Source organism: Marmota marmota, unplaced genomic scaffold (assembly GCF_001458135.2).
Source record: "Marmota marmota marmota unplaced genomic scaffold, marMar, whole genome shotgun sequence".
Classification (NCBI taxonomy): domain Eukaryota; kingdom Metazoa; phylum Chordata; class Mammalia; order Rodentia; family Sciuridae; genus Marmota; species Marmota marmota.
The window spans coordinates 2093268-2105393 of record NW_026000272.1 but is presented as its reverse complement, the minus strand read 5'-3'; the positions used below and the strand labels follow the sequence as shown (position 1 = coordinate 2105393).

At 45.0% G+C, this 12126-nt stretch overlaps 1 protein-coding gene across 2 annotated transcripts in view; it reads left to right on the top strand.

Annotated features, from left to right (window-relative positions):
- Positions 1 to 218: 218 nt before the first annotated feature.
- Mamld1 (mastermind like domain containing 1) overlaps positions 219 to 12126 on the top strand; it is a 52576-nt gene continuing 40668 nt past the window's right edge. The window contains exon 1 of one of the 2 annotated variants that reach the window (XM_048796955.1): positions 219 to 407. In XM_048796955.1, coding sequence (XP_048652912.1) covers positions 312 to 407 — 96 coding nt within the window. In that variant the 5' untranslated portion in view covers positions 219 to 311. The remainder of the gene's footprint in view (positions 408 to 12126) is intronic. The other variant, XM_048796954.1, reaches the window with a different exon arrangement.

The window sequence follows — 12126 nt, the reverse complement described above, 5'->3', positions numbered from 1 at the left end:
TCTCCAATAAACCTTGCTCTGCCCCATGACCAGAGACTGCCACTTCATCCCTCCAACTGCCTCACAGAAGTGCCCTTCATCACTGGGGGTGGGGGTGCTCAACAAGGGTTCTGGGGTGGAGAGAGAGACGGAAAAAGGAATGTGGCTGACTCCACACAAACCTGTCCTCAGAGTGTAAGTCTGTGATTCACGGGGTCAATGGTCTCATCTTCATATCTGAAAGACAGTGTACTTTTTGTCTCCCTAAGCCCTGTGTCTAGGTCGTTTGGGAAGCGCCTTGGAGAGTCAAGAATAAAATTGCAGGTCAAACAATGGATGACTGGAAAAGTCGGCTTGTAATCAAGAGCATGCTTCCCCATTTCGCCATGGTGGGAAATCGCCAGGAGCCCAGAAAGCTCCAGGAATCGGTCAGAAAATGGGCTATGGGGGGAGGGGGTGTTGAATGCTTCTAATCTTAAAGTTGAATATAAGATGTGTTATTGAAATTCTCTATGCAAACTTGATGGCAGGGGTCTAACCCAAATATAATTGAATGTGATGTGAAAAAGATCTAGAAAATGAGCTGTTCCTGCCCCACATGGGTTTGTGAAAGAGCTCGAAATATACTCCAAGGCTCAATCTGGATTCTCAGTCCAGTGATTTCTGCACTGAACCCCTTTAATTGAGGAAAGGGTGAAAGGTGAGAGGAAAGAAAATCTTCCTTTTCCTTTGGATAGAAACCAGCCAGAATGGAAAGCACTAGATGTCTTACATTAACTTCCTAATATGACTAAAAGAAAGAAGCTAGTGAGTAGGGAACACAGAGGGGTTCCCTTTCAACTCTGTAGTCCTAGTGTCCTCTTTACAACTTTTTGGACAAATTTTGCTTTCCCCCCTAGGAATCCAGAAATCATCCAAGTGTTTGAAATTTAGCATTTTGATTCTAGTGGTAGTTCTGTGAGTCCAAGACAATGATAGATAGGGCCATGAGAGCCATGGGTTGGTTGAATTTGACAATAAAAGCCTAAAACATCACCAGTCTAGTGAGATTAACTCAGTTAGCAGGAGTCGCTGCAAACACAATGGCTGTTATCTTAGGGTATTGGGCCCAAAAGGAGTGGCTTATTTAATCTCTGAAATTAATAGAGCAGAGAGGAAATGGCTCTTATAGAGCCATGGGTCTGCTTCCTTCCTGTTCATAGAACTAGGAGCCCTAGGCTCTGAGGTAATGCCTTTTCACATAATTAGAGGGCCTGTCTTCTCCAATTCCCAGGGCAATGTACTTTATTTATTTTAGGATACTGATATGTGCCCAGGTGTGTGGGGGGGAGTGTGTGGGGGGGAGGTGATTGAATCGTGCTTCTCCTTTTTTCCCCTCATTGCCAACAATGTTTTGAGAATGTGCTATGAAGTTAAATGTGTACATGTTTACAAAATTGTACTTACTGGAATCCCAGCTCTGGCAGAAATGACAGTCAGATGACAGCTATTACTTGGCCAGCAACCTGTTCCCCAAACTGCCAGCCCCTTGTGAGGTATCTTCTAGAAGGCAATTTTTAACCTCCATCCTAACTAACTACACTTTTTATTTCATGCTTTTCTCTTATGGTCAATAACTGAGTATGTAAATGAAGAATCTCTAATAGTGGCCCCAGAGTTCCTGGTCAGTTTTAGCGTGGCTTTAGACCGCCTCTTCATTTCCCACTTGTTTTCATTCACTTGGGCCAAATCGTAGGAGAAAAGGGTAAGTAGGTTGTAGTTGTAGGGGTCTCTCCCACTCCACCAATATTCTTTTAAAAAATGTAACACATAAGTAACTGCTTCAGTCTAAGCAGTGTAGATCACAATGCCCAGGGAGCATTGTACTTAGAATGAGTCCTTGGAGCAGCCAGCGATGCTCTCACTCTGGAGAGGCTATCATTCCTCATGCCATCTCCAGGCTTGGCCTTTCCTGGAAGATAGCCTTTAGTGCCCTTTGTAAGCTTTGCCAAGATTTCACATTCGTTGCTTTAAAGTCACACCTTGGACTTGACCACAATCAGTCCTTCTTCCTCCTCCATGTCACACCTTGTTCTCTGTCCTTGGCTCTGAGTGACCTATTTTGAAAATGCCAAACTGTCCTAGAAGACTAAGGATTTGCCCCAGTTAAGGGGATCCAAAAAATATGCCTCAGGACTCAGAAAACAGCTGTCTCAGAAAAGTCATCTTCACAGTTGAAACCACATCTGTCTTCTTGGAAGACATATGGTCTCTAAAGCGGATGACATAGAGAGAGCCTACACCTTTGGCTGGGCTGGGCAAGTGATGTTTCCATCATTGACCAGCCGGGGCAGCTCTTGGTGAGGTGTGAGAGCAGCTGAATTTTAGTGTTTGGTCAATTTGTGAGACCTCAGGAAGATACCCTCTGCTAACATTGAACTCTACTGCACACACTGAGGATCTCAGGAGCTGGATTCTTAAGAAATGAGGGACAGAGATTGACAGATTAAAAGCAGAATGACCTCTGAGTTCACCAAGAAAGCTATTGTCCAAAGAAGTTACTTTAGGGCCTAGAATGTGAGCAGCAGAGGGGAGGCCCTTTGTAGGATCTAGCTGTGCATTTCCAGATGCTTCCATTGTGTGTTGTTTTTCTGATGCTCCATAACATCCAAGGATCTGCACCTTGCATTCACAAAACCATGGATATCTAGAAACACATTGCTTGCACCACTCCCTCTCATCCTGAAAGCAACCTTAACATAGATATCTGCTTCAGGTTTGGCTGAACTAGTTCTCTTGTTCTTTCCTGGGAAACAAACTAACCAAAAATGCACATCTTAAGTCAGTGTCTTGAAATAAAATTCTATCTGTCCCAGAGGAAAGTTCTTTTGAACAGCTCTGGGATTTATGTATAAATAAATTGAGAGCCCCATTGCAGGAATATATGCATCTGATGTGACAGCTATTCTACCCTAAGACCAAGTTTCTGGTCTTCCATCTGCTCCTAAAAGCTCCAAAGTTTTTCTGAGGATGAAGTTCAAATGAACTAAGGGCAGGAATACCTGCTATTCACTAGGTGCAAGGTACTTTGCTAAGCAAATATAGATAGTGGGGTACACTATCTCCTGTAATCCTCATGACAACCCTGAGAGGAAGAGACTATTATTCTCTGCAGGGAACTGAGGCTCAGAGAGGTTAAGCAATTTGACAAAGTCACAAAACTAGGAAAGTGGCAGATCTCAGCATCTGCTATCCTCATCACCATACTCTGTGTCTCTTAGATCTAAAGCATGTTGAAAACCACAAAACATTGAGTTAGGTATCAGGCAAAAGTGGTCATCAGTTAACTATAATAGTATTTTTAATATTCTCTCAATATCTTGTGATAACATAATAAAAATTTCACCTTGCAAAAAAAAATGTGGTCATCAGAACTCTCAGCAATGCAAACACCTTTTCAGCATCATTTATTCATTCATTCAGTGGCATGATTGATTAATGACTTGTGATGTGGGAAAAACAGGAGTTTTGCCTTTTGAACATTTGGGTGTCTATCCAAGGTTAATAAGGCATCCAGTCTGCAGTTTGTGTGTGGAGTTTTAACAGGAGGCAGAACAGTTGGTCCTTCCCTTTGAAGTTAAGATCTTGATTTTTCCCCCAAATCTGTAGGTCAATTGATTACTAGTGTGAGAATCTCAAAGTTATTAGATCTGCAAATTGGGAGTCCTCCAGAGTGTGCATACAGTCAGGACTCAGGTTACATGTCCCATGTTAGCTCTATCTGAGTCTATACCTCACTGAAGTTGCAAAGATTCCCTCAGCTGTGAGCAGCTCCTGGACAAAAAGGGGAACTAAGGGCATTACCTGCTTACCTTCTGTAGCTAATTAATGCTACTAAATGACTTGCTCTTTAAGGCCCCTTTGAGATGACATGCCCTGTAGTCCTTCTGAGCTTGCTGACCTGGGCCAGAAGGGACAGGTTATTCTTATCATTCTCCTTTATGGGTGAAGATAATTAAATCTGAAAAATCCAGTGACTCACAGAAGGTAGGTAGCTTCATCTAGGGTTCCCAGTGCAGTGTGCTTCTTACCTATAGACTGACCAGAACCAATTCTCAGCCTGTCTCCTCTCCTCTAAATGAAAGTAGGGCTGAGGCAGAAGAGAGGAGCCACTGGAGTAATGGTATGTAGAGATTTGGATGGCTGCAAAAATACTGGTCCTGTTCTATTTGTCCCTTTTCTTTAGATTGGTGACCTTAGAAATACCTAGTAGGAGGTGCTGTATTCCCCTCTTCCTATAGTGTGTGATCTGGTTCAAGATTTCTGCCCATCTGCCATGGGCACATGGAGTCACATGCTTTTGCTTGCAAATGAGCACTGGACTCAGGAAGCAGATCTCAGACTATATCCTATTAGTGTGACAAGCTCTTTGTGAGACCTTGAACAAATACCCTCCCTAAAATCCAGGAGTTCACAGTCTAGGAGCAAATTATTCAGCCTTCCCTCCTTGGGAACAAAGCTTTACTATTCTGAAGTTTGTGGTGCAACCTGGAGGAGAGAATGGTTGAGTGACTCTCTTGTGCAAGGTACTTTGTGTGTATCACCTCATTTACTCCTGTGACACAGGGATTGCTATTTTCATTTCATCAAAGAGGAGACAGAGGTTCAGGTAAAGACAAGGACTTTTCCAGTGTCACACAGATGAAAAGTTGTAAATTCAAGTCTCAAACCCAGTTGCCCTGCCTGCCTTCAAATCTCCTCCCACTTAGCTGCCTCCCACTCCCCAGTTAGGGACTCATATCTGTGGGACCTTTTGCAGGCCATGCACAACTCTGGGTGCTCAGGCTAGACCAGTGGAGAAAAGAGAGCCCCCTTTCCTGGAGCTTTCATCCCATAAACAGGTAAAGTATCTTTACCTATTAGCTCCCTGGAGCCTTGTGACCAGCATGACTCACTGTCCAGCTTGGCAGAAAACCAGAAATGAGGATCCCATAGGGATAGGGGGACAGCCACCTAGGAACTGGAATGACACTTAGAAGTATGGGAAGGAGGACCAGGTTCAGGGATTGGGGTCCTTGCCATTAGCCCAGATTCACACGGGCTGTGGGTATGTTGTGGGTACATGACTGACCCGTAGAGAGGGGATTTCGTGTGTATGGCCTCACTTCCAAAACCCAGGTGATCCCAGGGACCATCTCATCAAGGAAGCAGCAGTCTCTGCTATTTACTAAGCACTTAGGTGAGCCTCTGGACCTCAGTCTGCACATCAGCGAAGTAGGCCTATAATTTTGCTCTCTATGTGAATGTCTCAGGGATGATGAAGCAGGACACAGATGTACTTGCATTGTAAAGCACACAGGGTAGGACTGCTCTTAGCACTTGTTCTAGTGCTCAGAGAATGGCATTGCCTCAGAATTGTTCTTCCATCAGAAGGGCAAAAAGGAATGTGTCCTTGGCACTCAGGTAGGAACACAGAGGACCCCTGAGGATACCACAGCCTCATCAGCAGCCCCACTGCACTGAGGAGAGTTGGATGTATGGTGCAGTTTTGAGCATTCTGGGTCAAGGCCCGAAGTGAGCTTGTGCCTTGCTATTTTGGGGATCCTCCCCATGGAGCACGCAGCTGTTCCCTCCCTTTGCTCCCTCCTCCTACTCTTGCAGCAATGGGCCCTTTCCTGTTACAGACACCCCACCAGGGCGGGAAACCAGGCAGAGCCTTGCCTGCAGACAGATCTCTTCCTCAAGGGCTGAGCACCGGTCAGCTTGCAGGACACCACTGGGCTTGGCATCTGGGTCCTGCCTGGGTAACCCAACTCAGCAAACCGGTGACCTGCAAATTAATTGCAGTCTGTTGGAGGGGGAGGATGCTGGAAGGGGAGCTCCATTTGGCAGCTGGCTTCCACTGGCATCTGGGAGCCTATTTCTGAACTTCCAGAAGCCCACGCTGGCCTTGTCTGCATTCCTACCGAGTTCCTTCCCCCAGTTTCCTTGATATTAGACCCAAGGTAACAGGTGTCTGGAGGAAGAACTGTCCCAGGGAGAGGAGGGGATGTTGTTGGACTCCCCTCAGGGCAAGGGTGACAGAATCGCACAGCCAAGCTGGACTCAGGTTCCACTGCCTTCTAGGGGACATGTCCTGGGAGTATGAGCCTGTGGTACCCAAACTGTGGGCTGACCTATGCAGGCAGACACCTCTTGCTTTCACTGAAAATTCCCTGGTGGAGAACTCAATGTCTCCCTTTTACAGTTAGATATACGGATCCTAAACTGCCCTGGGGGGATTTCATTCCACACTTCTGGCAATGACAGGATGGGGGTGGGGGTGTATACTTCTCAGGTTTGGGCTACATATTTTGATTTCTGCAGTAGATACAGAATAATGTGTCAAAAAATCTCCTCCCCTTGTTCCTTTCCCTCCCTCCCATCCTCCCCCTTCCTTCTCATCTCCCTCCTCCCTTCTCATAGATGATCATCCCCTAGATTCCAAAGTTAGGAAGGCAGACATGATCGTTGAGCCAGTGGACTTGACCACTGAGGGCCCAAACCCAAGGCCTGGCTGCTTCTGTCGTTCCCTACCTCATTGGTGCCTCCTGCCCCTTTGGCACAGGCTTGCCTTTGTCTGACACCCTGAAAAGTGGTTGTCTGGAAGCCTTACACTGGAACAGAACAGGGTAATCTACAGAACACCATTTGCTCCAATGGGTAATTCTAATCTGCAGATGCCAGCTGAGCCCTGTCAGGAAGGCTATGTGCTTTAGGGGTAAAGAGATGAGTAGGAAACAGTCTGACCTTCATAGAGCATGTTGTGGGGTTGAAAGGTGCATAGGCCCATCACAGGGGCCTGGAGGTTGGTCAGAGCAACTGGCATTGTGGGGGAAGGTAGAAACCAAGGCCTATTAGAGAGACCACTGAGGCCCAAGGGAAGAGGGTGTGCTTTAATCCCCTAGACAATATGCAAATTGTCCAACAGTGGACAAAGGCTGTAAGAGCAAAGCCGGAGGGGATCTGGGAGGAGAGAGTGTTTCCCTTGGAACACTGGCCAACAGTTGCACAATAATAAGTATCATTAGTGTAGGTGAAGCATACCATTTTGGACTGCTGCATAACACGGTTCAGAAATGGTCACACTATAGTGGAAATGTTTAAGTTTTTCAGTTCCAAAAAGGTTGCATGTTCCCCTGCAGTGCAGTGAGGGCACTTCGGAAATACCTTATTTCCCAGGGGGAAGAGGCTCGGCTCACACACTGTGGACTGGGAACTCCATGCAGCACATAAGCTGCTTTGGTTAATGCAGTTGAGTTAGTGCGTGGCTCCAGTCCTTGGCATACTATTTACCAACGAGTTCACAACTGGGACCACATGGCCTGCAAAGCCTCAGACAGTCACTATCTGGGCCTTTCCAGGAAAAGTTTGCCAAGCCCGATCCAGGTCACTGGGCATGTGGTACCAGTTTCCCTGAGGCCTTTGTTGCCCCCAATACGTGGGCACTGTCCTCACTACTCACTTGAGGTAAAATCATAGGACCTTATGTCTCCCCACGTGCTTCTTCTCCATCCCCTCCACCCCATGCCACCGTACTGCAGCTGGCCCAGACCCCACGCTGTCAATCCCATCCTCCTTGGGAGTTCTTACATCTGCAGCTGTTCCTTTTTCTTCCTATAACATTCATTTCTCCCCCTTTGGCATCCAGAGAGGTCTCACAAACATCGAACTGATCTTTCTGGGGCTTCACCACTCCCCCCCAGGGCTTCACACTGCAAACAGAATATAATCCAGCCCCCTTCCCATGGCCTGCAAGGCCCTCTGTGAGCTCCTGGCTACTTCTCCAGCTCACTGTGTGCCAGGCACGCTGGCCGCCTGCTCATCACCACAACAGACCAAGAGCCTTCCCTCCAGGGCCAGGGCCTTTCCACATGCTGTGCTCTTGCCTGGAGTGTGTTGTCCCTGTGCTTCTCTGCCTGCTCCTTTCTGCATTAGACCTTCACTTAAAAGTCTCCTCCTTAGAGGACCCCCACCCACTCTCGATCACATCACTATTTTTTCAATGCTGCTCACTCTGGTTTTGTTCCTGTTGTTCTATTGTTTGCCCCCACTAGAATTCCAGCTCCTCTGTTGTTGACACTTCTCTTCCCTGGCACATGCTCATTTTGGTGGAGGTCTCTTCTGGGCCCCTCAGCAGCCTTGCCTTGCATTTTTAAAAGTCTCCATCTCTGGTGGAGGGAAGCTCAGTGCCACTCTAGCTGCTTCTTTTCTAGAACAAGCTTCAGGTGCTGAAGTCTAGTGTTAGGGCTGCTGTGTGACTATCAGAAGACCTAAACATTTTCTTGCCTCTCATCTTCCCTCAAGTAAAGCCTTTAGGGTTTGGAACAATGGACTTGGCCTAGATAAAATTCCTCCAGGAAGTCAGTCTACAAACACGAACACCCAACACCTGCTTTCTGACTAAATGGCTTCACACAGCTAAGTGTACAGTAGCTAACCACTCTTTTTTTTTTTTTTTTTTTTAATTTTTTTTTATTGGTTGTTCAAAACATTATAAAGCTCTATGATATGTCAAGAGCTAACCACTCTTTATTTTTTTATCACATGACATCTAAGGAACTTAAATTGCTTTGCCCCTTCCTGTAGTTAAATCTGACATAAAATTATTTTACTGGCATCATGTTAACAAACACGAATCTCCTGTGTTTCCCAAGTAATTCAGCTTCAATTTCCCAGATAAGGAAAAATTAAGTATGAATGACTGCAAGGAGACAGGCTGTTTTGAGATCTCTGTTAATAACACATTCAAAATGAGTCTTCTTCCTCAGGCCCAGTCAGTGGAGCTTCTTACAGAGTGCTATAACAAGAAATTAATATCCTGTAGGAGCACCTCCACCCTCATACCAGTATACCATCATGTTTCGACCACCATGACTACCAGCTCAATTACCCATCAACTCTGCCACTTACATTTTCACACCCGTACCACTACCACCATCACCATTACCTATATCACCTCCACCATCTCTACTACTTACCTCTACTCCCCGCCACTACCATCACCACTATCACCACCTCTGCCCACTTCTATCACGTCAAGCAACTCTACCACCAGCACCAGCATCTCTCTCTCTCTTTCTTTCTCTCTCTCTCTCTCTCTCTCTCTCTCTCTCACACACACACACACACACACACACACACACACACACAAAAGGACACTCAATTATGCAATTACAGATACAGTCCATATATAGTATATTAAATACATGTTTTAATTGTCATTATTTTCAATATGTAACCTACTCTTCTTATTGTGTGCTTTGGGGCTGTGGAACATCATGTATTTGTGATGAACATTGAATTAAAGTTGACTCTAAGAAAGGGTGATATCCCCTAATGTATACTCTTAAAAAACCAATAAATTTAGGTGAGGGATCTTTCACTTCATAAAGTATATACTGAGGATTTCCTTTCAGTGGCAAATTCTTGTTGCATTTTATTATGATTTGGTTTACAAAAGTTAGCCTTGCACACAGCTGTTCAGGAGCTCAGCCAATGACTAAAGACAGATCTGCCCTGAATAGCAAATGTTGCTGAGTAAGCCATGTTAACAGCTATTTTAGGACCACCAGGAATGTGTTTGCATTTTCAGGAGTAGAAAGAGAGATAATATTTATTTGGTATCTACATCACACCAGGCACTATGCTAACTTTACATTTCTAAGCTCATATAATCCTTATAACAAATGGTAAAGTAGCTTCACTCTCCCCATTTTGTTGGTAAGAAAACAGGCTCAAAATTATTTGCTTGAGGGACTGGGGCTGAGGCTCAGTGGTAGAGTGCTTGCCTCACACGTGTGAGGCCCTGGGTTCGATCCTCAGCACCACATATAAATAAATAAAATAAAATAAAGGTATTATGTCCATCTGCAACTAAAAAAAAAAAGATTTGCTTGAGGTCTCTACAAATAAGAGCCATGGTTTCAGCAGACTGAGGGTTCAAGACCTATCTGCAGCCCTCTCACCATCCCACACTGCTAAGTTCAGCAATTGGAATTTGATGTCCAGAAGTTTCTTTATTTGATCAGATCCTCCATTTGTCTACAACACTTTTAGTATGCATGGAGTATTTGGCAGTTCAGTCAGGTCAATAACAATGCACCTGGTACCTGAGGGAAGATAAAGGGCTTTTTAGGCAAATGTTTGGGCCCTCGAAGATCAGCAAATTCTTAGTAGCCAAACTACCTTAATGTTCATACTAAAAACTGCAGGAGGAGCTTCCTTGTTTAAGGCTGCTGCTATCTGGCACTCTCCTGTGATGTGTAACTTGGAAAATCCTAGGGCAAGTACAACAGTCCTTACAGCCAAATTGAAATGCTATGACTGAGACTGAACAGCAGATTTTATGTTACTGAAATTACGTGCCTTTTCCTCAGTGTCCAAGCATAACCTCTAGGTCACCTTGGGTAGGCTGACTTTCTTCCAAAGTGTCCATACATCTAGTGTCATGCACATCTGGATTCTTGGTACACTGTTTCTGATCTGCACTCTGAAGTTTTGAGTGTCAAGCTCTGCTCTGCCACCAACTTAATTGTACTACTTGAAGAAATTGCTTGGCCTCTCTGAGCCTCAGTTTACCCGTGTGAAAAACAAGGATCTGAAGTAAAACCATGACTATATCCTACAATTGCTGTTTGAACCAATGAATGAGAAAGTCCATTTTCCACTGACAGAGGCTATAATCTTACAAAGGTCTGTGGTTGATAACACCAAGAATTGCAGCTGAAGTTCAAAAACAGTCCAATATGTTGGGAGTCTATATAGATCCCTCATGACTACTGCTTGAGTGCTTGTGTAATTGGAATAAACATCACAAATCCCCCACATCCTTGGAAAGGCTTTGGTATAGGAGCCACCTCCTGTGTGCACATAAAAATGCAGAACTTGACTCCTAGGCATGTATTCCCTGCTCAGGCAGGCTCTGCTGTTTACTTGTGCAGACACATATCTTGCTGTTTCTGACCAGGTGGTGGCCAGAGATAATTCTAGAGTGGTGTTCTACTTGGTTGAATAGATGGGGAACATATGATCAGCTTGCCTTAACAGGATTCCAGATGTGGAGTTGGGCTAAAGGAGCCAGGAGGTTGAGGAGTAGGTACAGCAGAACAGGCTTCTGGAGGACCATGCCTTTAGAGAGGCTTCTTGCCTCAAAGTAAATGCAATCCAGGCTAGATGGCTCATTTCAGTTGGAATGGGAATACAACAACCTCTCCAACTCAAATGGCAGTGACCCACGGGTCCTCACAAACTCTGCCATAGGATTCTAGGCTTCTGTTAAACCTTACCCATGATGCAATTTTAGATCAGAAAGCTAAATGTGATTTAGATGACAAATCAGAACCAGTTTTCTAGTTGCCTGATCTGACCATGCTTTTCTCTCTTGGCTCTCTGTCTGTTAGGTGTTAGAATGGTGGATATCTTCATTCAGCCTGGAGACAGGAAAAGTGTTGCCTACATCAAACTCTGGTTCTGTCAGAGGCCATGGGCAGTGCAAGTGGACAGGCAGCAGGAGCAAATAGGTGCTTCTCTAAAGAAGTTGCAGAAGCTAGGGGGATGTAGCTCAGTGGGAGAGCACTTGCCTAGCATGTGGAGGCCCTGGATTCCATCTCAGACTACCAAAATAGAGGTTTCCTTTTGCCAGCCTGGAAGTTGACTTTGAGGCTTAGCCCTCTCTGCCACATTTTCATCTAGTTACAATAGTGGACATTCCCCCCATATTTTTATCGGGGCATTATAATTACACATAATGGTGGAATTTATTGTTGCATATTCATACATGTATAGACTATAACAATATAATGTGGGCAATGTCATTTCCTAATATTTCCCCATTCCCTTCCCTCTGCCCTCCCTCTGATCCCTTTCCCCTACTCTACTGCTTTCCCTTTTCATGAGACCTCCAACCCCCACAAATGGTGGACATTTCAAAGAGGACTTAGATTATGGAAAAGTTTGGTGGTTCCTCAGAAAGTTAAGAGTTAAACCCTAGAACCCAGCCATTCCACTCCCCAAACAACCAAAGCAGATATTCAACAAAAACTGCATCAGATGTTCATGGCAGCACTAGTCGTAATAGCCAAAAGGGAGAAACAATCCAGATATCCATCAATTGATGAATAGGTACAT